The sequence below is a fragment of the Oncorhynchus keta genome, chromosome 10 (assembly GCF_023373465.1).
Source record: "Oncorhynchus keta strain PuntledgeMale-10-30-2019 chromosome 10, Oket_V2, whole genome shotgun sequence".
NCBI classification, from domain to species: Eukaryota; Metazoa; Chordata; class Actinopteri; order Salmoniformes; family Salmonidae; genus Oncorhynchus; species Oncorhynchus keta.
The window spans coordinates 40,893,705-40,920,480 of NC_068430.1; the positions used below are offsets into that span (position 1 = coordinate 40,893,705).

Sequence of the window (26,776 nt, forward strand, 5' to 3'; positions counted from 1 at the left end):
GGATCTAACAGATGAAGCCAGGCCAGTGGCTGCAGGCTGGGTGGAACCTGTCTGGAGCTTTAATAGCTAGGGTCTGGTCTGCTCCACTGGAAACACCCTTCAGCCAATTAGATACACAACAAACACATACACACACACACACACACACACACACACACACACACACACACACACACACACACACACACACACACACACACACATACTACACTCCCTTCTTTGAATAGTTTAGAAATCCCCCACAAAGTTGAGGAAAGTCGTGTTTTTTATAACAGGTTTCTTGAATATATTAGACTAGTACTTTGTCTCCAAGTGTATCATCTGTCTTTCCCAACTTTGGGATGAAGTGCTTTGCTCAAGGGCACAACAGTAGATGGTAGCTGGGAACAGACACCAGCAGCAATCTTCAGATTACTACTTCAATTCCTTTTAATGTGAGCCAGAACACCAAATACAATTTTTCCATTTAAGTGTAAACTTAAATGGACAATAAAAGTTTTCTAATCTCTAATCTAATTGCCACTGTCAGCAGTCCTAGCACCCCTTAGTTATTCTACAGGCTTTATGAAAGCTTTACGACAGCTTCCTTAAGCCTCAACAGATATTGTTCGTTTAAAGTGGGACATGATTTCGTAACTGCTCATTTCAGTGGCATGTGGCTTCTGTTTTCCTCAGCTTCATAACTTTCGGTGTGTGTTTGAAATAGGAAGCATGTCTACGTGGCTCTCGTCGGGTTATATAACAGAACGTCAGTCTCAGATCCTCCTGAGCAGCAGTAGTGGACAAGCAGGTAACAGCAGCATACCTTACAAGACTGGGTAGCATCCTGTTTGGAACGGGGCCCATGTGCCCCGCAGACCATTGCCTCACCATTTTCATTGATGTGTATGGCTGTCGTCTTTATACTAGAATGAACAAGCACAGCCTTAGCATTTCAATCAAACGATCCGTTTTTTGACGTTTCGTAATAAAGCAGTGAAGTGGCCATGTGTGACGTGTGTGCGGTTAACCTCAATTATTTTTGCTTTGATGCTGATGAACGTTGTTGATGGAATAGTATGATTGGAGGTATGCTAATATGTATATGGTTTATCGCTAAATTTAGTTCAACGCTTTGGACAGGCTGTTCAGTTGGGCAGTTTTGAATGGATCTCATTGACTGGTGTAGATTAGACGATAATGTGGATCTCCGGTGGCCGTGAGCGGTACATGTATCTGAATGCTGTACAAACCTGGGTCACCATGTGTCACAACTCTCTCTGGATCACTTGGACCTTTTCCTGCTTTTTGGGTTGAACTGTTCTTACACCCCCCTCACTTTACTTCCTCACTGCAGTAGTAGTCGGTAGGAGACGACAGCATGTTGTCAAGACGGGTATTTCAGACAACAAACACTTTTGAGAGTTTGCTAAGGCTTATTAGTCTTTTAATGTAACACAATGGAAAATACCTGGAAAACTGATCAGAAATACAACATTGATAGAATCACCAATACCTCTCCAATGTAGGAAAACACAATAGAATGATATATATTATCAATTGTTTTATTCTGAGTTAGAAGTTCGAACTCTCTCTTTCTCAAGCACATCTTCAAACCAGACGGCAAAAATCTCAACTAGAGAGAGCCTTCACCCTCTCCATGGTGGAAAGAATTCTGGGTAAACAAGTTTTTCTCTTCTACAATGGACAGGCTGCGCTCTCGTGGTTCTTTAACTGAAGCATAATGATTGATGTCAGCTTGAGCATAAATCACTGGAGGGGAACAAACAGCTAGCATCCCCAGGCTCTTCTATTATTTCAAGCAGCCATCAGTGGTATCAGTGAGGTTGTGTCCCAATCATTTAAAATGGCTTCGTCTCCTTTTCTTGGTGACAATTGATCGGCTTGAGGGAAGGGAAGGGAAAGAGGATACCTAGTCAGTTGCACAACTAAATGCATTCAACCGAAATGTGTCTTCCTCATTTAACCCAACCCCTCTGAATCAGAGAGGTGCGGAGGGGCTGCCTTAATCGACTTCCACGTCATCGGCTCCTAGGGAACAGTTGTTGTTCACTACCTTGCTCAAGGGCAGAACGGCAGATTTTTGCACATTGCCGGCTCGTGGATTCGAACCAGCGACATTTTGGTTACTGGCCCAACGCTCCATTACCGATAGGCTAAGAAAAGATAGGGTCAGAATTCGGCCGATTTATTTTGCCAATGAAGACCTTTTCATGTCAGCGTTCATGAAGGACAGGAACATTTCCTAGGGAAATGAGGAAAGGAAAATAGCATCCTAAGGAAATGAGGAAAAGAAGAGAATCGATGACTATTGGGACAATGAGCCAGAGAGTGGCAAGGGGGCCATTGAGTCCGTGAACCAGGGAGGAACTGGGGACTATGAGAAAGAACAGGTTTCCCCGGTCTGGTCCAGTCATGCATGGCTGGCTGTTGCCGCCTTGTCGGGTCGGAGGAGGAGGGAAACGGTTAACGGTTTAACAGCCTGATGGCGGGGAGCTTGGGAGACTACATTCCAAAACCCTCTGCGCTGTAAAACGTGAAGCTCCACCGACTCCACCACTCTGCAACACCAGACTCTCCTCAGCCCCAGTTCGTTTTCCCTCTTCTGCTTTTTGCATGAGTGGAACAGCTGCCTGACTGGGAGCTACCACTCTGTCACCACAGGGGCCGCCACACTCACTGGCCCAGGGAGCACAGCAATCTTTTGAAGATGCAAGCTTCCTTTCTCCCCCATGTTCTTTCACAGTGGACTGGCCCTGATGTAGACAGCATGGGGGAGAGTGAGAGTGCGAGCTAGGCAGCACTCTGGAAGCCAGCAGATCATTGCTGTGGTATTCTGACTGCCACAGAGGCAGAGAGAGAGGGAGCGTGACAGACAGTAAGAGAGAGGGTGAGACGGAGCAAGAGAAGACAAGAGCACTGGAAGCCTCTGAGAAAAGGTTGCCAAACAGAACATCAACAGCCGAGTGGAAGGAACGCCTTCAGGGGAAACTGACTAACATGAAGAAGAGAACAGCCAGGAGGAGCTACTACTAAAGATGTGAAGAACAACTGGTGGTTTATTTTGCCATCTTTAAGAGGGAGAGAAGAAGATAGAAACAACTGGTTAACCATTGAAGACAACTCAAACAGATAGGGTCTATTCAGACACTACAGAACGGATTTTGTCTATCTAGACACGACACAAGGAGATAGTGTCGAAGCTATTCAGACCAAGGGAGGAAGCCGAAAACAGTGCCAAGGAGGATGTCTTGGCTGTCGCCCGTGTCTTGGGCCAAGTGGACGTGGACGGCAGTCCGGGGAGCAGGGGAGGGAGAGGACAGTGAAGAGGAGGAGGGCCAGGGGGTGAAGGAGGAGGATGGACGGCTGCCCCTTGGAGGGAATCGAGAGGAAGAGGAGGAAGATGGTTCTCAAGGGTGCAGGCGAGTGTGTTTGTTGGCTACATTGGAGCCTTGAAGCAATTCCAAATGAGACCCACAATGCAGCTGGGGGAAGAGGGGGCGTCATATGGGGGAAGGATGGGGTGAGGGGGTGTCATGTTGGGGAAGGATGGGGTGAGGGGGTGTCATATTGGGGAAGGAGGGGGAGAGGGGGTGTCATATTGGGGAAGGAGGGGGAGAGGGGGTGTCATATGGGGGAAGGAGGGGGAGGGGGTTGTGGGGTGAGGGGTGTCATATTGGGGAAGGAGGGGAGGGGGGTGTCAGGGGAAGGAGGGGAGGGGGTGTCATATGGGGAATATGGGGGAAGGAGGGGGAGAGGGGGTGTCATATGGGTGAAGGAGGGGGAGAGGGGGTGTCATATGGGGGAAGGAGGGGGAGAGTGGCACCTGCTTTGCCTTTCCACCTGTGGGGTTTGTGAGTCGGTGTTGTTCTAATGTTTCAATCACACCAACAGTGTTGTGGCGCAAAATGGTAGGCAGCATCATCTGGATATGTGTGCAACAAAAGTTCATTTCTGTAATGACGCCTACGCATACAGTTTGACACATACGTTCGATAAATCCAACGTATACACCACAACGAACACACTGCAACTGCCTCTGCAACACGATGCTGCAAGGAAAACACAGCGTTTCATTGGAAATAAATGTACTTCTGGCGTACCAAAATGCAATGACGCTGTCGGTGTGATCAAAGCATAAAGGGGGAATGAGCAGAGAGAGAGAGAGAGAGAGAGAGAGAGAGAGAGAGAGAGAGAGAGAGAGAGAGAGAGAGAGAGAGAGGGGAGAGAGAGAGAGAGAGAGAGAGGGAGAGAGAGAGAGAGAGAGAGAGAGAGAGAGAGAGAGAGAGAGAGAGAGGAGAGAGAGAGAGAGAGAGAGAGAGAGAGAGAGAGAGAGAGAGAGAGAGAGAGAGAGAGAATGCATTTGACCATTACACCGTTTTGTTCTACTATGTGGTTCTTCCAAACAGACATGCCTTTTTGTTGTTTTAGAGGCTTACTGGTTAATGTGTGCGTGTGTGACGTTCGTTGGAAGTATTTCACAATGCCTCAGGTACTTTGTTATTCCCCAGCACCGCAGACAGGTACAACAAGTGATGTAGAGCACACAATGTGCCCTCTGTCTCCTGTTCCTTGTTGGGGCAAAACACTATCCTGCCTTTGATGATTGTGTTATCACTCACGACTTTGTGATACCGATGGAGAGAGATGATCGTGCAATATATGTTTTTATAGCAGTGTTTAATTGCTATACCTATAGCACAACATTGGATCTCACATATACTACTGTGGGTTGTTTATCAGTTGTAGCCAACTGGTTTTGCACATGACAGGTATGCAAACACATTGCATTGAATGAGTACACATACTAGAACATCTGCACTAGTACACATACTAGAACATCTACACTAGTACACATACTAGAACATCTGCACTAGTACACATACCTGAACATCTACACTAGTACACATACCTGAACATCTACACTAGTACACATACTAGAACATCTACACTAGTACACATACTAGAACATCTACACTAGTACACATACTAGAACATCTACATTAGTACACATACAAGATCATCTGCACTAGTACACATACTAGAACATCTGCACTAGTACACATACTAGAACATTACACTAGTACACATACTAGAACATCTGCACTAGTACACACACTAGAACATTACACTAGTACACATACTAGAACATCTGCACTAGTACACATACCATCTACATTAGAACATCTGCACTAGTACACATACTAGTACATACATGCAATTTGCACTAGTACACATACTATCTACACTAGACATCTAGAACATCTACACTAGTACACATACTAGAACATCTACACTACAAGAACATCTACACTAGTACACATACCTGAACATCTGCACTAGTACACATACTAGATCATCTGCACTAGTACACATACTAGAACATCTGCACTAGTACACATACTAGAACATTACACTAGTACACATACTAGAACATCTGCACTAGTACACACACTAGAACATTACACTAGTACACATACTAGAACATCTGCACTAGTACACATTTTAATCACCTTTATTTAACCAGGTAGGCTAGTTGAGAACAAGTTCTCATTTGCAACTGCGACCTGGCCAAGATAAAGCAAAGCAGTTCGACACATACAACACAGAGTTACACATGGAATAAACAAACATACCGTCAATAATACAGTAGAAAATATCTATAAACAGCATGTGCAAATGAGGTAGGATAAGGGAGGTAAAGGCAATAAATAGGCCATGGTGGCGAAGTAATTACAATATAGCAATTAAACACTGGAATGGTAGATATGTAGAAGATGAATGTGCAAGTAGAACATCTGAACTAGTACACATACTTGAACATCTACACTAGTACACATACTAGAACATTTACACTAGTACACATACCTGAACATCTACACTAGTACACATACCTGAACATCTACACTAGTACACATACCTGAACATCTACACTAGTACACATACTAGAACATCTACACTAGTACACATACTAGAACATCTGCACTAGTACACACACTAGAACATCTGCACTAGTACACACACTAGAACATCTGCACTAGTACACACACTAGAACATCTGCACTAGTACACATACCTGAACATCTACACTAGTACACATACCTGAACATCTACACTAGTACACATACTAGAACATCTACACTAGTACACATACTAGAACATCTACACTAGTACACACACTAGAACATCTGCACTAGTACACACTAGAACATCTGCACTAGTACACACACTAGAACATCTGCACGAGTACACATGCTAGAACATCTACATTAGTACACATACTAGAATGACATTTCCACAATAGTTTGTATTTCCAGATATTCTAGTGGTATGACCAAACTCATCTACCTCTCTCTTTATCTGTTTCTCTCTTTCTCTCTTCCAGTTCGGACTCAGAGGGCCACTTTGCGACCCCAGAGGCTCAGAGTCCTGTCCACGCGCCACTCAGTGTCCCAGGAGAGCTGACATTTCCACAATAGTTTGTATTTCCAGATATTCCTAGTGGTTCCATGAGAGCCAAACTCATCTACCTCTCTCTTTATCTGTTTCTCTCTTTCTCTCTTCCAGTTGGAGAGAGCGGACTCAGAGGGCCACCAGACGGGCTGCGGCGTTCTGGATGAGTTGTAGGGGTTTAATGGCACAGGCAGGGAGCCCCAGAGGCTCAGAGTCCTGTCCACGCGCCACTCAGTGTCCCAGGAGAGCTGGAGAACCTCGCCACTGACGGAGCAGGTGAGAGCACTGCTGCTTGCCTTCAACACACAAGGACAGAAAGAGAGAAGTAGGCACAAAACATGCTGAAAATCACTTGCACGTATTTCATTAAGGTCAACAACAAAATTAAAATGAATGAATGTTATCTATCCCCGAAGGGCAATCACTTTTGGCAGTGAGTCAGCAACAAAAACAGCAACATGACATCATACAACTATATCATAATGACATTTACCACACAGAGCAGCTTCACAGTAAGGGATATTGTTGGGATATTATAGCACAAATTGTCCCTCACAACATCTACAGTACAGGGGGAGCCGAGTTTTGACTGGGCAGAGTTGTTGGGCAACCTTGCGAGATAGGGACTTGGGGACATCTGGAGGGGAGATGCACCGGAGGAGGGTGGCAGGTTGAACACCAGAGCAGAACTGAATGAGTTGTAGGGGTTAATGGCACAGGCAGGGAGCCCAGCCAACAGCAGTAATCCAGAACGAGGATCGGATGTCGCCGGACCTTCTTTTTACAAAATGGTTGACGAAGTGCAGAGAGGGAGGAGGGGGGGATGGCGAGGGGGAGGAGGATTCAGGAGGGAGGAGAAGGTGGCAAAGAGCTTCCTAGGGTTAGAGGCAGATGCTTGGAATTTAGAGTGGTAGAAAGTGGCTTTAGCAGCAGAGACAGAGGAGGAAAATGTAGAGAGGAGGGAGCGAAAGGATGCCAGGTCCGCAGGGAGGCGAGTTTTCCTCCATTTCCGCTCGGCTGCCCGGAGCAGCTCGCAATGAGTCGTCGAGCCACGGACCCCAACCACCTCTCTACAGTACATGGCATGGCCTCCACACACCCAACCACCTCTTCAGCACCACCACTGACTGATACTCACGTGTAGAGAATGCATTAGCTGGCTGGCTTCCTTTGGAGTTTCCATGGCAACAAGAGAGATTTTGTCTCTCTGTCTTGCACTTCTTGTGGGGAACCGTGTGTGTGTGTGTGTGTGTGTGTGTGTGTGTGTGTGTGTGTGTGTGTGTGTGTGTGTGTGTGTGTGTGTGTGTGTGTGTGTGTGTGTGTGTGTGTGTGTGTGTGTGTGTGTGTGTGTGTGTGTGTGTGTGTGTGTGTGTGTGTGTGTGTGTGTGTGTGTGTGTGCGTGTGTGTGTGTGTGTGTGTGCGCGCGCGCTATCATGGTGCTTCAACTTTTAACAGTCACCTCAGATGTGGTTTTCAATATGCTGTTTTCATTAAACAAAATACAGTGTTTGGTGGAATCAAGTAGATTAGTCCTTCAGACCTTTTGATGTCGATCAATAATGTTTTCTCAACTGAAACTGCAGATTGCATTTGCTCTCAAAGGACTGCTACTGCATTAGATTAAACTGCGCCTACTGTAAAGCTATTTTAACTATGTTCCGTCTGACATGTGGCCAAACGGAGGGAAGTGTACCTTGCCGCTGTAACTGAAGACAGATGTGCTTTGTTTGCCTACCGTACTTCTCTAGGTATGCATCTGACTGTTAGACATTCACAAAGACCATTAAAGTTACACAGCACTTAAAGCTTGATATTAAACTACACAATTACCTTATTCACACCAACAATTAACGCTAGTTGTGAGAGAGAATCAACGTGGTTGAATCAACGTTGTTTCCACAGCATTTCAATCACTTTACCTTGAACCAACGCAGAATAGACTGTGAATTGACGACTGTGAATTGACGTCTGTGCCCAGTGGGAAGTCATCGGCTGAATACAGGACTTATATTTGCCATTCAGGTCAATCTGAGGTAGGCCACTCCAAAACAATAGCATGTGTGGCTCAAATAAAATGTTAACATTGGAGAAGGGTAGAGAACTGGATCACGGCCTGCATAAGAATTTGCTTTGGACTAGAGGTTGACCGATTAATCGGAATGGCTGATTAATTACGGCCGATTTCAAGTTTTCATAATAATTGGAAATCAGTCATTTTTTTACACCTTTATTTCATCTTTATTTAACTAGGCAAGTCAGTTAAGAACACATTCTTATTTTCAATGACGGCCTAGGAACGGTGGGTTAACTGCCTCATTCAGGGGCAGAACGACAGATTTTCACCTTGTCAGCTCGGGGGATACAATCTTGCAAACTTACGGTTAACAAGTCCAACGCAATAACGATTGCACTCCACAAGGAGACTGAATGCCTGTTACGCGAATGCAGTAAGCCAAGGTAAGTTGCTAGCTAGCATCAAACTTATCTTATAAAAAACAATCAATCAATCATAATCACTAGTTAACTACACATGGTTGATGATATTACTAGATATTATCTAGCGTGTCCTGGGTTGCATATAATCTGACTGAGCATACACGCATACAAGCATACAAGTATCTAAGTATCTGACTGAGCGGTGGTAGGCAGAAGCAGGCGTAAACATTCATTCAAACAGCACTTTCATGCATTTTGCCAGCAGCTCTTCGTTGTGCGTCAAGCATTGCGCTGTTTATGACTTCAAGCCTATCAACTCCCGAGATGAGGCTGGAGTAACTGAAGTGAAATGGCTGGCTAGTTAGCGCGTGCTAATAGGGTTTCAAACGTCACTCGCTCTGAGCCTTGGGGTGGTTGTTTCCCTTGCTCTGCATGGTTAACGCTGCTTCGATGTGGTGGCTCTTGTCATTGTGTTCCTGGTTTGAGGCAAGGGACAGAAGCTATACTGTTACACTGGCAATACTAAAGTTCCTATAAGAACATCCAATAGTCAAAGGTTAATGAAATACAAATGGTATAGAGGGAAATAGTCCTATAATAACTACAACCTAAAACTTCTTACCTGGGAATATTGAAGACTCGTGTTAAAAGGAACCACCAGCTTTCATATGTTCTCATGTTCTGCGCAAGGAACTTAAACGTTAGCTTTCTTACATTGCACATATTGCACTTTTACTTTCTTCTCCAACACTTTGTTTTTGCATTATTTAAACCAAATTGAAAATGTTTCATTATTTTTTTGAGGCTAAATTGAAAATAAGTGTTCATTCGGTATTGTTGTAATTGTCATTATTACAAATAAATGTTTTTTAAAAATCAGCCGATTATTTGGCATCTGCTTTTTTAGTCCTCCAATAATCGGTATCGGCGTTGAAAAATCTTAATCGGTCGACTTTGGACTATGGAATTCGGGAGGTCAGCCGTGAACAAAAGCAGTTGGTCCTCTTTGTTTTCAATTGTCTGTGGGAGGGGTTTCAAGTCATGAGAGTGACTTACCCTGTGAGGGATCTAGAAATATCTCCAATATATTGATCCGGTTTGGATCTATGAGCCCCATTACAAGTCAGTGAAGCAACAGTGGTTTCTATATTACTCCCAGTCCCACTATTTTGAAGGAACCTACTTGAATATACTTGAAACACTTAATTTCAAACCCTGTTATTGTATGATGTCCAGTATATGTTGGCGATAATTTAGATGGTCTCAAAACTCATAGAGAGTGCATGCAATGCAACCACATACCCGTTGGATTTCAGTTTAGTTGGACAGCCGTGCTGCTTTTCACTCTGTCAAAGTTACTTTTAATAAGTATTTCTTCGTCTCTGAGAGCTTTGTTTCGGTTCACTCCACTGTGTTTTGTTATGGGACTGTAAAAGCAAGAGGTCTCAAATTGCTTTGAGTGGGATTGCGTAGCGCAGCCTAGTATGTGTCCAGGCTATCTTTGTTTGCTCTGGCCTGGGGTAGTGAAAGTGTCGTTCGTGAGCCGCGGATTCTGAGAAGGCTGCATTCGCTGGCAGCACGCACCGAGGGAGTTGTCTTCAGTTCTATTCCACAACCACAAACATTCTCCTGATGTTTCCTCACTCCTCCTCTTCCTCACGCAGCCAGCTGTGGAGAAGATTGAACTCTAGCTCACTGTCCCGTTTTGAAGGGACTGTTCTTGGCAGCATGAAGCTAGCCTGTTCCAGGATTTGTTTGTGCTGCTTTGCTAATGGTCCCAGATCTGTTTGTGCTGTCATTCCAATAAAGACCATATGAGTTGGCAAGACAGCACAAACAGACCTGGCAACAGGCTAGGATGAAGCTGCAGGTACTTTTAGAGACGTTTAGTAGTGTACACAGAAATAACCTTGTTGTTTGTCCTACTCTCTGAATACTTAACTCTTAATACTTATCTCTGGCAATAAGTCAAGTAAAAGAATGTTGTAGGGTTTATAGACAGAAATAATGTCTATACATCTAGAAATCCCACACTCCTCCCAGGAGTGGTGCAATTTAAAAATGTGGTGCAATTTAAGAATGTGGTTAGTTGTAAACTGCACATTTTTCTCCGCCCCATGGCAAAACAAGTAAAATTGCATGAAATTAGTTATAAAATTGCTAAATGTTCTCTCCGCCCAATGGCAAAATGCTAAAAAATTGCAGGACATTTTCTTTCAAACTAAAAACAGTATGGGCTCTATTTTAACAACCTAACGTAACGGCTAATCTAAGCAGGGGTGTGTCAGAAATATTTCTGCTATTTTCCCTATCATAATTATCGGCGCACTTGCGAAAGGACTGGGTTTTGATGAATGCACAAGCATTCGCTCTGATATAGGGGCTAGGCCTACTGTAAATTGCATTATGGCTGTGCATGGACATGCCAAACATACAACTTACAAGCACCATCATTTCTCCCTGTGGGCATATAATATTAAAACAGGGCAGACTATGGAGGGTTTTACACACATCCAAACTTTTCACAGTAGCAGGACAAAGATCCAATGTAAAGAGAAATGTCCACTCACGTTGTACTGCTCCCAAATAGGCCTATGTTTTATGAACATACCGGAACCATCTTACAAATCAGATCGCATTCATTCGTTTTTTTTATGTTTCTAAATACAAAGTATACAGGCACCAAAAGCACATTAGGCTACTGTTGTTCCATGCACATACGGGCAGTGTGCATCACGACTGGATAGGCCGCCAAAATTCATGCCATAACCCACTGCCTTACCGATAAAACCAGCTTTTGTTTGGTCTTAAATAAGAGAAAGTCGATTGCCCGTGTTCAGACCTGGTGAGAGAGCTTATATAACCACTCTTAACTTGGGGAATGTATTGTCTTGCCCTACTGTCTAGTCTTGTTCTACTTTAGGTCCTTAGTGCTGCATTTGGCTACTGCAGGAAAAGAAGCGACTGCTATATTGTTTTAGGGTTGAACTAAAAACCCTAGTGCCGACAATAAGTATAACGTATATTATCAAATACATAACTGCATTTTACTTTATACTATGGGTATTTGTATCAAATGAGTACAAAAGTACTTCTGTCCAGTGAGAGTTAGTCTTAGTATTATTGCAGTATCAGGACCGAATGTAATAATGGCATAATAGAGACTGAAAAGTGATGACGCTACAGAAAAAATTCTTATCAGAAATAGGTGTTCTCTCTTGATAATATAGCAATATAGCCATGTTCACCATCTCCACTAAATATGGATTCGATAACTTAACCTTGAATTCCTGGGTACAGGGATCTGAACTTTGATGAACTGACTATAGAGCAGTTCATCAGATCTGCTCTGTCCAAGCTGTACAGATGTAGGATCTTCATTTCATTTTCCACTTTTCAGACTTAATTTTGCCTTATGAAAAATGTATCAACCCCTTCAATAATGTCCATTATTTATAATCTACATAATAATTCACATTTCCTGTTGCTGCAGGATTATTTTCCTACTGTAGCAGACTGGCTCAAATCAAGATCCTATATACTGTACCTCTCTCTGCGGCCCTCTCTTGTTCTCTCTGTCCACACACACACACACACACACACACACACACACACACACACACACACACACACACACACACACACACACACACACACACACACACACACACACACACACACACACCACACCCATTCACATGTACGTAAGCATACTGATGGAAAGATTTGACTTTGCTTAGTGATGATTAGCTCTAAATATTTTGAATAGGAGAATCAACGCTGCATTAAACACTGTAGCATATTAATTCTTCCACTCCACTGAATATAAATAAACTAGGGCCTTTGCTGCCCCCTGTCTCTTAGCAACAGACTGTTGCATGAAAACTGTGACGATGACGGCCATCAGGAAACATTTTGTACATTCCTCTGGGCAGTGTTGCAAAATCAACAACAGCAACAGCTCCCTCAAGACATACACTCTCAATCTGACCTGTTAAGGCTTTTCCATATTCCCTTATTACAGTTTCCTAGTACAAGCAAATGTATTGTTATGTTATTAGGCCTTTAAAAAAAAGCGTAACCATGGAAATAGATGCAACTTTATGTTACTGTGAGATTGGTAGCAACCAAGGAATATTATCATCTCTTAATATTTGTTGCAACCTGCCTTGAGAAAGCTTTTTTGTTGAAATTACATCACACTCCAAATTACATTTTTGATCGTCGTCTTTTGCATTTGTGGCTACGTTTAAAAAAAAAAAAAATTCTGGCAGCTACTACTGGTTTTTGAGTCTTGAGACTTTTTGTATCCTCTCTCCTGCTTTCACCAGATACCCTGGAGGAGGAGGATGAACAGCTGATGGTGTCTGGCCTAGCCGGGGATCCAGTTCATAGCCTCTTTAACCAGAACATGGGCCAGGCTGAGCCCCCCTTGGCTCCTGAGGAGGAGGCCCCCGTGGACCCTAAGGAGGAGGCCCCCATGGACCCTAAAAAAGGGCCCCAAATGCTTCCCAACACAGACACTACCGAGGTTCAACCCTCCACAGCAGACCCACCAGCACATGCCAATGGAGAAGCAATGACCAGTCCTGCTCTGAACTTAGGTCTACCCGATGAGAGGCCAAATGCTACCTCTCTGGACTTAGGCCTACCTGAGGAGAAGCCACTGGCTACTTCTCTGGACCTAGGTCAACCCGAGGAAGAGAGGCCACTGTCCAGCAGCACAGAGCCCATTTGTAATGGACACCCCAATGAGACCATCTCTGAACCGCAGGCCAAACTCACTAAAATCCCTAAAACCACTAAAACCAAGCCCCCTTCCCTGAAGATAAAGGGAGCCCTGAGCGATGCTAGCACACAGGGGGACGGGGACATTGACATCATCACAATCCCTAAGGCTAGCTACAACTTCGACCCGGACCAGTTTGACGACAGCTTTAACCCGTTCGCCACTGGAGGCTCCAAGATACAGAACTCCCCCCCAGCTTTTGCAGCTGATGCCCTGCCCACACTTGAGACGCTACCTTTAAGTAGCTCCTTTCCCAAACTGGAGCCTTTACCTGTACGTAGCTCTTCTCCACCGCTTTGTGGGACTAGTTCCTCACCTAAAATGGAGGTTGAGGAGGTCAAAGAGCCCAAGCCTGTGAAGATGGAGTTTGGGTTAGACGAGGCAGGCGAGGTAACAAAAACACAGCCAAGGAGGCTGGGTAAAAAGCCTGGCAGCAAGCTCGCCACCAAGAAACCAAAGGCCAAAGCAACAACGACTGCACCTGCCCCGATGCCGACACCCGAACCAGTTGTAGCTGAACCGGTAGCAGAGCCAGTTTCAGAAACCGCTTCGGAACTGCTTTCCGTGCCAGGTGCCTCCTTAAGTTTGGATGACGTTCCAATTCCCAAGTCAACTTATAAGTATGACCCCAACCAGTGGGATGACCCTAATTTTAACCCCTTTGGGGCTGGTGGTTGCAAAATGAGCAGTTCCCCAGTTCTTCCTAAAGAATCCTACAGCTTTGATCCTCAGAACTTTGACGACTCAGCTGAACCCTTTAAGCCATCGAACGCCCTGGGCAGTGAAAACCCAACTTCTCAGGATACCCCTGAGAGGCCAGCAGAGGAAGCAGTGAAACCAAAGCTGGATCGCCCCCTGGAGGAGGAGAAGAAAACGCGCCAGCCTCCAAAGAAAAGCAAGGACAGGGTCATCAAGTAAGTCTGCTACACCCACAGCTTGGCATTTCAGCACGTCAATCCAAAACATGCGTTGTGTTCCGCCACTAGTGTAGCCTTCTTCAGGGTAATTCTGTATCCAGAAATGTGTTTTGTCCTCGCAAGAAGAAAAACATGAAATTGTCGTCCTTGTCGTTATCCTACAGTATGTGATATCATGCCTTCCTTTGTGGTTTTCACACTAGTTTAAACTAGTTTTAGATGGTGCTGCAGTTACTGGATCTCTTTTTGCCTTTTGCGAAGTCACTGGCATCCTAATGTTTGGGTCAGTCGCCCGCTGCCAAACCCTCAGCCCTCTAGCCAGCCCCCTAGAAACCTAACTCCATCACTAATGCTGAGCAGAACACCTCGACTCACTCCTCCTTCTCTCTCTCTTTCATCCATTCCCAAAATGCTCTCTGTGCCACCGCTGTACCCCCTCCCATCTACCCAACCAACCTCCACTGTCTGTCTATCATGCACCCCTTCTCTGCTTCTCCTTCCACCTTGTGTTTGTTCACCTCAGGACCACTGAACAAGTGAAGTTTCTCTGTTTTCTATTGTAAGTAGTACTCGCTCTTCCACCACTCAATCCCTCGCTTGGTATGCCGTCTTTGCTTTCTGTCCCATTGCATGTGTTGTTATGATGAGAGCTCAGTGTTGTCATGATGAGAGCTCAGTGTTGTCATGATGAGAGCTCAGTGTTGTCATGATGAGAGCTCAGTGTTGTCATGATGAGAGCTCAGTGTTGTCATGATGAGAGCTCAGTGTTGTCATGATGAGAGCTCAGTGTTGTCATGATGAGCTCAGTGTTGTCATGATGAGAGCTCAGTGTTGTCATGATGAGAGCTCAGTGTTGTCATGATGAGAGCTCAGTGTTGTCATGATGAGAGCTCAGTGTTGTCATGATGAGAGCTCAGTGTTGTCATGATGAGAGCTCAGTGTTGTCATGATGAGAGCTCAGTGTTGTCATGATGAGAGCTCAATGAAGATGCTTTTAGTGACTTGCACTCCTGCTTGTTGGCACGTGAAACCCTCCTTGAAAAACAAAGATTCATTAGCTAGTTGGCTATTTCCTGAACGGTTGCCTTGTTACTCTTTGCAAAGTTAAATAGCAGATTTCAATCAGCATAGGATTTTTAACAGTGTTGTAGTGTGCATCACTGACAAGACCAATGGTACCTGTAGTGTTTACAGTATAATCCATATTTAGACAACAGCTATTCATTAGATACCTGTCCTGAACAATTACATGTCAAGTAAAACATGTCATCTTGGCTGATTGCCCCAATAACCAATGCTATATTTTTTATTCACAAATCCTCTGCCTGTGTTCTTCCTATAGGAATTCTTGTAAGGTGAAGAAGTATGAAAACCAGTCCCTGGTCCTGGATGTCTGCAATCAGGTGTGTGTGTGTGTGCAATATTAGCTGAATATAACCTTGCTGCAGTGTCACTGCAATTGTTATTACTCAGTAGGTTACCTCATCTCATTTACACACACACTTCTCTCTCATGCTGACCAGTGCCTTTCCCTTTCTCACACACTCATCAGTGTGTCTCTAGCACTGCAGTACAACCCTGGCGTGTTGACAGATGCATTACCCATCTCTCAGCACTGTTTATAGAGGCCGTGTGCCATCAAGTCCTTTGACCTCCATTGTACTTCAATAGACTATCAAAACTACTTCAAGTGACCCCCAAATGTAACGCTTTGAAAAACAAAACAAAAAAAACTATAATATCAGAGAAATCAACTACTATTTGCATGTTGAAATGCATATAGAATGCAACTTGCAATATTGCTGCATTGTTTGATTTTTTTGTTGGTGGACTTATTCTCCGAGGGTACAGTATGCACATTTGACAGATTATGGATTTAATTATAGAATGATCTTCACCGCCTATCAGATGGAATACATTGAATTGAATACGGTAATGACAGTTAGTACCATCACGTCAGTGTTCTATCTTCCTCTAGAGTCTTCTAGACTGACAGCACGCTGGCACTGCATTCTCTTGTTTACAGGAAGAGGATGCGGTGGTGTCCCAGGTTCAAGGAATGCCCCGCCGTGTTCGCCATGCCACCGACGAGGAAAAGTTGGCTTGCAGTGGCATCATGGGCCAGAAAGCCAAGAAGGAGGCCGAGGTGGAGGAAGACTCAGCATGTGCCAAAGGCCCAGCCAACCCATCCAATGTCAAAAGCCAGGCGCTGCTGGATGGTAAATTTGGTTTGCTCTCAGGCAGGGGCGTCACTTGGGTATGGCTAGCTCAAGACCAAAAAAAATGTACAAGTAGGCTACACATAAGTAGACGCAAATCATTCCAGTCCCGATTCAAATGTAAAGGCTGTTTAGCATATTAGATGGCTTTAGGACCATGCAGAGCATCGTTCGGAGAGAAGCTGCCAGCCTGCATGCATTTCTCGTACTTTTAGAAACCAGAGACAGAGTTTGCTTTGTCAGTCGGCGTTGAACTTGGCCTTGTAAGCCTCGAGGCCAGTTGTTTTATGCACAGGTCACTTTCACATTGATGTCGGCACAGGTGACACGTCCAATAGCCTAGGGGAAGATAAGCTTCCATTAAAGTAAATTGATTTAAATCTGCCCAAATTAGCGATATAATTACCCGTGCCTATACAGAAATAAATGCAAACTTTGAAAATACTACACCAGAGAGCATGATTTGACCACAGAGAATTATTAGCTTCTTTTTCAAATGAGCTGTGAATCATTTTAAGCGCGCAGCAAATAGCTGATTGTTGAGTTGCAGCTGTCAGAAAAGCAATTAAATAGACCCTGGCCTAATCGCAATATTTCAAAATAGGAAAAACAGTTTAAAAAGCAAATGGCTATTGCTGAAAAGAGAAGACAGAGAATAGACGAATCTGTCTCTAGTTATCAACATTCTCAACTCCCAATTGAGCAACACAATTTATTGGCGCCAGTGAAGATCATTGGCCATATCCCCCGAGTACAAGCATATTCACTGTCTTTATCATTGGATCAGTACCACTGGAATGTTTTGGGGGGGACAATAATGTCCTCCTCCAGGCTAGATAGATGTCATATTGTACAATTTGTGTCTCCCCTTTTCGTAGGCTGTAGATTTCTTTTGCATTCAAGTCATATAAAGTGTAGTAGAATGGCATTTTTCCAGCGCAAAGAAAGAAGAAACATAGCTGATTGGGTTTACTCTATAGGCCCTATTCCCATTACGAGATAAAGGAGAGTCTGAGGACCAGATTGGCGAAAGAGATTTCCAATTTTCACTTCATATTTCACATTTGCCTTACCTTTCGTTGTCGCTGGCAACGTGACATTCTTGGTCCGCAGCGCAAATTGACCGTAAATATCACAGGAGCCAGGAAGCACAAACGATTTAACAATCCAAGCAATTTTTCTTCTAAAACACATTATTTATTTTCTCATCCATACACATTAAATTAGCATCAAATAATGAATGTTTACCCCTCCCTAGCTGAGGAACCATCAACTCCGTTCTCTTATGGTCGTGGGATTTGTTATCAACAACATTTGAGTCACCATCAGTCAATTCTTAACTTCTTGCGGCGAGCCATCCCGGATCCGGGATCGTGAATACAGCCTCAAGCTCATTACCATAACGCAACGTTAACTATTCATGAAAATCGCAAATGAAATGAAATCAATATGCTAGCTCTCAAGCTTAGCCTTTTGTTAACAACACTGTCATCTCAGATTTTCAAAAATATGCTTCTCAATCATAGCAAAACTAGCATTTGTGTAACAGTATTGATAGCTATTGATAGCTAGCATTAGCATTTAGCATTCAGCAGGCAACATTTTCACAAAAACCAGAAAACCATTCAAATAAAATCATTTACCTTTGAAGAACTTTGGATGTTTTCAATGAGGAGACTCTCAGTTAGATAGCAAATGTTCAGTTTTCCTGAAAGATTATTTGTGCAGGAGAAATCGGTCCGTTTGTTGCGTCACGTTTGGCTACCAAAAAAAAAAAAAAAAAAATCTCTTCGATGATATATGGTTCGTGGAAGTGTCCTTTCCCCTCTGAATCGCAACAATTTAGACAAAGGACACCGGGCGGACCCCTGGCAAATGTAGTCTCTTATGGCCAATCTTCCAATGATATGCCTACAAATACGTCACAATGCTGCAGACATCTTGGACGAACGGCAGAGAGCTTAGGTTCATTCATCACACATTCACAGCCATATAAGGAGACGATGGGAAACAGAGCCTCAAAAATTGGAAACAGAGCCTCAAAAATTCTGCTGATTTCCTGTTTGAGGTTTCATCTTGGTTTTTCCTGTAGCATGAGTTCTGTGGCACTCACAGATAATATCTTTGCAGTTTTGAAAACGTCAGAGTGTTTTCTTTCCAAAGCTGCCAATTATATGCATAGTCGAGCATCTTTTCGTGACAAAATATTGCGCTTAAAACGGGCACGTTTTTTTATCCAATAATGACATAGCGCCCCCATAGGTTGAAGAGGTTAAAAGCTTTTAGCGCTTTTTCCTCATTGCGCGTACTACGTAAACTAAGATTCAATTGGGTCCTTGGGATGTCCCTACCCCATTGAAGTTGAAATGTTAAATTATTAATGTAAGGGTTGAGGTTAGGTAATGGTTATGGTAGGGTTATGATTAAGGTTAATAGTTAGGGTCATTTACGTAGCACGAGCAACGATTAAAAAGTCGGTGGTTGTATTCGTTAAATGATTTTGATTAGAAATAGGAATTTCAGCACGCCGAGGAAGGACTGCAAGTTGTACAGGACAAACATCAGTTCAGTGAAGCGTATTCAGAATGTTTTTTTTTTTTTTTTTTTTTACAGAAATCTACTGATTGTGACTCAATGTTGTTGCTAGCAAATCCCACGACCAGTTATCAAAACTCAACACCACCTCAATATAAGAGAACAGAGTCGGGGGTTCCTCAGCTACCCACCCATACGAATAGAAAAGTACAGTAAAGCTAGCATACAGTGTCATGCATATGATATTATAATATAGGCTACACAGCAAGGTAACATTAGCTAGCCAGTTAGCGAAACAAAATATGTTCTGCATCCTCACGTAAACGTGCTAGCTGTAGCTGACGTTTAGCTGAACCATTGCTAGATGTGAGCTCTTTGGCTTACACTAGGTACCGTATTAAAGTTATCTCAGAACAAACCAGGTTTCATTTTTATCAATATCATGGAAGTCATTGTGAGATCCAAGCAAATTGTGAAAATGCTGATAATTCCCCGGAGAGTTACTTCTTGTTTGGACCTCAGTAGCTCAGTGCAGTCAAGCAGAAAATAAACAGGTTCAAAGTCTCAAAATTAAGGAAAATGTCTGTACATTTTTAGCTGTTTCAAAAACATTGCTATGCTATCACTGTAAGAGTGTTGGCTCAACGAGACAATTCTGTTTACACAGCCCTGCTTAAAGGGGGGCAACTGTAGGCCGGGTGTTGTGCGCTCCCTCTGAAGGTAGCACTCGAGGCTTGACAAGTTCGCAAGTTTACATTGCAGTATATGTGTAGCCGAGGGACCCTAAAAGTCTGCTCGCTCAGGCATGCGTTGTTCAGAACTGTCTGTTTTGCTAACAGTGATTGAGTTTAGTTATATTATTAGCTGAGTTCCTTTTTTAAGGAACTCAGTCGGGCTTTCAACTTACTCTTGAACGTTATAATAGTAAAATGCACAAGGTGCAATTTCGAAACTGGGTAGTACATAAGCAGTTTTCCTCTTGTCGTGTTAGTCATTGCAGACCTTAGAGAGCTACAGTATTTTTGAACTTGTCCAGATCAACTAGCCCATTTTTTAGCTAGTTTTTCTTTTACCCATTGATTTTGTTGTGATGTTTGAGTCACTCAGATATCACATGAACACATATAAGATGTACACGATGTTCCCCAACGATGGAAGGGGAACATGAGTGAAAAGCTTGTGAATCCCGGTTTTAGATGTATCCAATAATCAGCAGTCAAAGTATCCAATAGTCATAGTCAAGGGGACCCTGCTTAAAGGGGCAAGAAAACAAACAGCTAAATGCAAAGAAGCAGTCCTAGACAAAGCATCAAAGCAGCTTCTGGCGAGCCTCTTTGGATTGTTGAATCTCACATTAGGTTTTACTGCCACCTATTGGCCATTGAAAATCAAGTGTTGAGTAAAATGACTTTCCATCTCCATCCCCTGATTCAATATTTATTTTTTTTCCCCCTCAGGTCCACAGGCGAGGATAACACACTGTATGGATGAGAAAGACATTTGCACTTCGGTAAGTAGGCCTAGATCAGGGCTGGCCACCTTTGATGGGGGTGAGGCCACAAAGAATTTGAACTCGTCATGAGGGGCCGTAGTGGCTCGTGGGTCAGCGTACCCTCATCCATACCCAGACATACAGTCAAGTGATTTGTGCAATCAATCCATTTGTGCATTTAAACTACTTAACTCTCCTAACTAAATGCATTATACCAATAGCCAAGGTTCTAGCCTTTTGGGGGCCCTAAGCAAGATTTGGTTGGGGGGTCCTCCCAGCTCGCCGACAAATCATTTTACTGGGCCTCTTCTTGACGACGGAGAGAAATGTAGCATTTCTTTCAATTCTACATAGTTTGCCATGGGGCGTAAAGAACATTTTGTCGTTTTAAAACACATTTTCTGCAATTCGACACATTTTCCCATGGGGCAGAGAGAACATTTGGAACTGTTTTAACAAATTTCATGCAATTATAATAATTTTTCCACGAGGTAGAGATAAAACTAATTCTACACATTTTGCCATGACTTACGCCATGTCAGTATGATCTCTGAGTGAGAGCGACTTGCAAAATCAATGGGGAGGTCAGGGCCCCAGGGCACGTGCCCTGCATGCCCGGTCAGCATTTGGCCATGATTACTATTTTAGAAAGCTGTCTAGACTAACTTACCAATCTAAAAATTGTTAGCTGACAAGGCTAATTGAGTGACTGTCAGTGACTAACATAACAAGAGAAAAACTGCTGATGAACAAAGAAATTTCGAATTTGCACCTTTTCTATTCTACTATTTTAACTCTCAACAGTAAGTTGAGACCTCGACCCCAAAATACATTGTGGTCGAGGGCCCCATTTTTGGAAATTGATCCGCGTGCCTTAAAAAGAGGGCCTATGCGGTACACGGGCAGACAGTTACCCATCCCTGGCTTAGGTCTTTTGATTTGTTAGTTGTCATAATTTGTCAATAGAACCCAGTTTGCATTAGAGCTCAGACTGACATGTTTTGTCCTTGGTATCTACAGAGTGAAGAGCTGTCAATCACCCCAGAGCCAAAGTTGATTGGCTGTGAGGGTCATGATGATAAAGGCAGTCCTTCCTCCCTGGAGACCATATCGCAAAGTGAGATGGACAAAGCAGCAGTGCTCACCTTGATCAGAGAGGAGGTACAGTAACTGACTGATTAAACCTGGGTCGTGATCATTAGGCACCAAACGGAAATAGAGAGGGACTACTTTGACTAATAACAAAACACAAATTTTTTGTTTACATTTTTTTTTTCCGTTGCCTGCCCTAATGAACACAACCTAGCTAACACCAAGCTAGTCCTTTGATCTAAAGGCTCAGTTCCTTGATCGCAGACTGTCACTGCAACACTGAACACACACTACAGTGCTTCTGTTAAATTATACAATAGTAAACATGCTTAAATAATCAACAAGTAGCGAGCAAATGGATGCCTGGCTGTCAAGCCTCTTCTAACCCCAGAGTGTTTTCTCCCCAACAGATAATTACTAAAGAGATAGAAGCCAATGAATGGAAGAGAAAGTATGAAGAAAGCCACATAGAGGTGTTAGAGATGAGGTATTATATGGCGCTGTTGCTTTAGTTTGCCATAATTCAAAGATAATCATATTTAGAATATAACAGAGACAAACTCACAAGAAACCTTTTAGACTGAAAAGAAACCTTTTCATTTTTATTTATATCTCTCCTGTGTTTATCTGTCTCTTGTAGGAAAATAGTGGCAGAGTACGAGAAAACCGTTGCACAGATGATTGGTAAGTTCTTGAGGAGTTCATTTTATCTGCACTGATATGAAATCATGGGAGAGGTGAAAGCAATATGGTGGATGTCTACCAGCTTATGGCTTTCACCAGCCCATTTAATTCCACATCAGTGCAAATCCATGGAACTAGATGATAATAACAAGCCGATTTAGACTTTTGAGACACACCCTTGTTTGGATGTCCCTCAACTGTCTGACCTGTGACCTTTACAGAGGACGAGCAGCACAAGAGGAGTGTCCTGGGCTCCCAGAAGAGCGTCCAGCAGGTGATGCTGGAGCGGGACCAGGCCCTGGCTGACCTCAACTCCGTGGAGCGCTCACTCTCTGACCTCTTCAGACGCTACGAGAACATGAAGACCGTCCTGGAAGGCTTTAAGAAGGTAGGCTACGTGTTAACACTAGACTAGAGAGAAGGTTAAAGAATGTGAGTGTAAGGTTAGATGAAGACCAGAGAGGTTCTGTTGAAGAAGTGACCCATTGGGCAAAAACTGGTTTAATTAATGTTGTTTTCACGTCATTTCAACCCCCAACAATGATGTGATGACATTGAATCAACCTTGGAAACTAAGTGGATTTTCTAAAAGCATTCAACATAAGGGAATTTCGTATTTTTTTCGTCCAACCCTTTAACTTAAATCCAATGACATGGCAATTTTTTGTTGTTGATTTCACATTGAATCGCGTTAGATGACAACTCAACCCAATGTAAATCAAAACTAGACGTTGTACTTAACCTTTTGTACTTCCTGTTTTTATTCTTTTGTTGATGTTATGATGTTTGGAAAAGCACTTATTAATGGGATGAAATGGTATTATTAGCATCACTGTTTTTTCTGTATCGGACTGTTGCGAACAAAATTACTATCTGTAATGGAGATACAAGGTTATTCAATTCTCCGTTTTTTTTGTCTGTCTGTCTGTCTGTCTGTCTCTGTCTGTCTGTCTGTCTGTCTGTCTGTCTGTCTGTGTGTGTGTGTGTGTGTGTGTGTGCAGAATGAAGAGGTGCTGAAGAAGTGTGCCCAGGAGTACCTGGTCCGCGTCAGACAGGAAGAACAGAGATACCACACACTCAAGATCCACGCAGAGGAAAAACTAGACAAGTAAGGATAGTTCAGTATTTCTTGTATCTAGACTGCTTTGATTTGAGTCTTGACTCTAGGGATTGAGACGGTAAATGTCTCAATGTTAAATATCTGAGCATGTTAAATGTAAATATATCACTTTATCTAGTCTATTGTTCGTTTGGCTACTATGTACTTTTGAGGCGAGCGACATTATCTTTCAATGGTTCACTCTCTCATTTCTTTGTGAGGTCTTCTATTTTTCTTTCTTTTCTTTCTTTAATGTTCCACTCTCTGCTGTGTTGCAGAGCAAATGAAGATATCGCCCAAGTGCGCTCCAGGGCCGACTCAGAGAGTGTGGCTCTTCATGCCAGCCTGAGGAAGGAGCAGATGAAGGTGGACTCTTTGGAGAGAGCCCTCCATCAGAAGGTACTTGACTTGACATTAGTTAAATTGACTTGACTTGGCTTGACTTTATCCCTAAGGGATAATGTGTCAGTAGGAATCATTGATAGTAAAAGAATAATTGGATACAAGAATTCTGTTTGTTATCAATGGCTCCCAATGAGAGGCACAAGATGGCACATTTCGACCAGGAAGTGTTTCATGATGTCGCATTTGTTAGTGACAAAAAAAACTATTCAAATGCTGAATCTTTGATTGAACAATCTCTGCCTATATCTCTCTATTCTTCACAGAACCAAGAAATTGAGGAACTCACGAAAATCTGCGACGAACTAATAGCAAAGCTCGGAACATTAGACTGATACCTGATATCAGGAACTTTGGAGTTCTTGGATGTACTGTTCCACCAACATCTCTCCACTCTGCCTTACCTTTGCAGCCAAGGCCTAACCATCCCCACCACTAGTAAACGACTGTCCACACATCAACACAATCTGAACCCCTTCTCTGCTATTATTACTTATACACACACACACAGGGAGTGACGGCAGTATTCACCCGTTGTCTCTCGAATGGAACAAATAAACTGCAAAACAGCTATGAGTATATGTTTGTTATGATCAATTGAAGTATTGATGTGGCAAATTGTTATGTGCATGTGCAGCTGTTATAGGCATGTAGTGCCAAATCGTAACTTTTGCATAAATAAAGCATAGTATGGACATTACTGTCGATTTCTCCCTGTCGTGGGGCTATGTGAGGGATCTGCTTGTAACCTGTTGCGTTGCGTACTGTGGGGTGTGTTTGTAAAGTATGTTCCACATCATGGATTATCAGTTTTGAAGAAAGAGACAGACGTGTGATCCAGAAAGGGTTTGGGGGACATTCTTCTGCTGATACAGGGAAAGAGATCAACAATCAATCAGTTGGTGGCTCTCGTTTTGCAATCGCTTGCGTTCCACGGGTTTAGACTTTACACAATCATTCTGCTGCTATTCTAGTAACTACTAGAGATGGAGAGCGATCCATTTTTCGTTTTATAGAGTTACCGTTTCGATCTACTTTCATTTTATCTTCTATTGTTTTGTACCTTTCTTTAGGCAGGACATGCTTATAGCGGTATGCTCGTATACTTTTTTTTTTTTTAAATAGATCAAGGGATTGCACATTTATTTCAATAACTATGTAGCTTCTTGTTATTTGATATCAACTTCAAACTGCAGTTTGTGGTCGATGCTCTAGATCTTTTATGTAGCTCCATGAGATATACTCTATATACCCCTATTAATTATTATTATAGTTTGAAGGCAAAGCACGCGTGTTTCATGTGTACAGCATATGTTCAAGTATCTTTGTTTGCTCATGTCTGTTATCACCACATGTCTGGAGGAGGTGCTTGGTTTTCTGTATTAACAATGCAACATTATTTGGACAAACTCTTGTTACCGTATTTGTTGTTTGAACAAATATGTTTTGTTATATCGACAATATAGGCTTTAATCCATATTCCTTGTGTCTTACCCCTTAGCTCATGTAGCTGAACAAAAGAGCACTATGATAAGAATATCTTAACAAATCCATCAACGGAGTAGTGACATATCCTGTTTATAATTGGACTTTTGCTCGTTTTAAGAATCGTTTGAAACTGACATGTTTTGTTTTCATCTTTCCTTTAGCTACACACAGCATAGGGAGCTGTGGTTGAAAGCTTGGCATTCTGCAGTGCAGCCACAGTTACTCTACAAGACCTTTGGAAAACAGGACAAATATTTTCTACCATCTCCATAATACTAGAGTTGCCAAATCATTCCCTTGCCCTCAAAGCCCATCACTGTTAATGTTGTAGGCTCTGAGAATAACATTTCCAGAAAACACTAAATATGACAGATTATGACATATGTGTAAACTATATACTAATGCAGATGTGGATTCTTGTTCAGATGTTCTCAGAGCGAACAAAAAGCTAGCTAGCTGGTGGCTAAACAGCACAACGTATAGTTCCTTTAATGTTATGGCAATGTATCGGACTGGTTCATTTCAACCTTTAGGTCTACAAGGACCTACAGTACAGTATGTGGACACGGAACTATCCCCAAGCCCACTTAGGTGCTACCTACCTGAGTCATAGTTTGGGAGCCATTGCCTTATCCTACCTGTTTCATGAATCATCATCATCATCCTCATCAGTACCTTCAACTGCCAAATGTTATTATTGTGCCAAATAAAGGGGCTTCAGGAGGAGGTATCATGACTTAAAGGTCTGACTTTGAAGTTGCTTGTCATTCTATCACTGCAGTATGTGTACATTTTATATTGTATGAAAATAATATAATTTTATTGGATTGTTCATACAGTATTTGTAAAGTGGAGGAACGAAACGTGCACAGATTCTATGATGTTTACTGATAGATATATATATATATTTTGTGCAGAAGGCATTTCCTGAATAAAATTGATCATTATTGTGAACTTGTTTTACTTCAGTAAAACTTTTAGGCTGGGATTTCAATTCGAGGCACTCTATTGAGTAGCGCACTGCACAGCCGATGTGCCTAAAGGCAATTTCCCTGACGTTCACATCGAGATCACATTCTGTTATGGTTTTCTTCTGGTGAAAGAGAGGAGGACCAAAATACAGCATGGTTATTTATAAACATCTTTAATAAAGATGATAACGTGAACAAT

The 26,776-nt window shown here is 42.8% G+C and overlaps 1 protein-coding gene across 3 annotated transcripts in view; it reads left to right on the forward strand.

The window, feature by feature from the left end:
- LOC118388741 (transforming acidic coiled-coil-containing protein 1-like) overlaps nucleotides 1-26,560 on the forward strand; it is a 41,576-nt gene extending 15,016 nt beyond the window's left edge. For 2 of the 3 annotated variants that reach the window (XM_052527039.1, XM_052527038.1), the window contains exons 2-14: nucleotides 6,386-6,419; nucleotides 6,660-6,729; nucleotides 13,221-14,592; nucleotides 15,938-15,998; nucleotides 16,622-16,814; nucleotides 20,807-20,859; nucleotides 21,862-22,002; nucleotides 22,344-22,420; nucleotides 22,574-22,617; nucleotides 22,839-23,005; nucleotides 23,619-23,725; nucleotides 23,995-24,115; nucleotides 24,385-26,560. In XM_052527039.1, the coding sequence (XP_052382999.1) occupies nucleotides 13,250-14,592; nucleotides 15,938-15,998; nucleotides 16,622-16,814; nucleotides 20,807-20,859; nucleotides 21,862-22,002; nucleotides 22,344-22,420; nucleotides 22,574-22,617; nucleotides 22,839-23,005; nucleotides 23,619-23,725; nucleotides 23,995-24,115; nucleotides 24,385-24,453 (2,376 nt within the window). In that variant the 5' untranslated portion in view covers nucleotides 6,386-6,419; nucleotides 6,660-6,729; nucleotides 13,221-13,249 and the 3' untranslated portion in view covers nucleotides 24,454-26,560. Of the gene's footprint in view, nucleotides 1-2,667; nucleotides 3,423-6,385; nucleotides 6,420-6,659; nucleotides 6,730-13,220; nucleotides 14,593-15,937; nucleotides 15,999-16,621; nucleotides 16,815-20,806; nucleotides 20,860-21,861; nucleotides 22,003-22,343; nucleotides 22,421-22,573; nucleotides 22,618-22,838; nucleotides 23,006-23,618; nucleotides 23,726-23,994; nucleotides 24,116-24,384 lie in introns of those variants that run through there. The other variant, XM_052527036.1, reaches the window with a different exon arrangement.
- The last annotated feature ends 216 nt before the right edge of the window (nucleotides 26,561-26,776 follow it).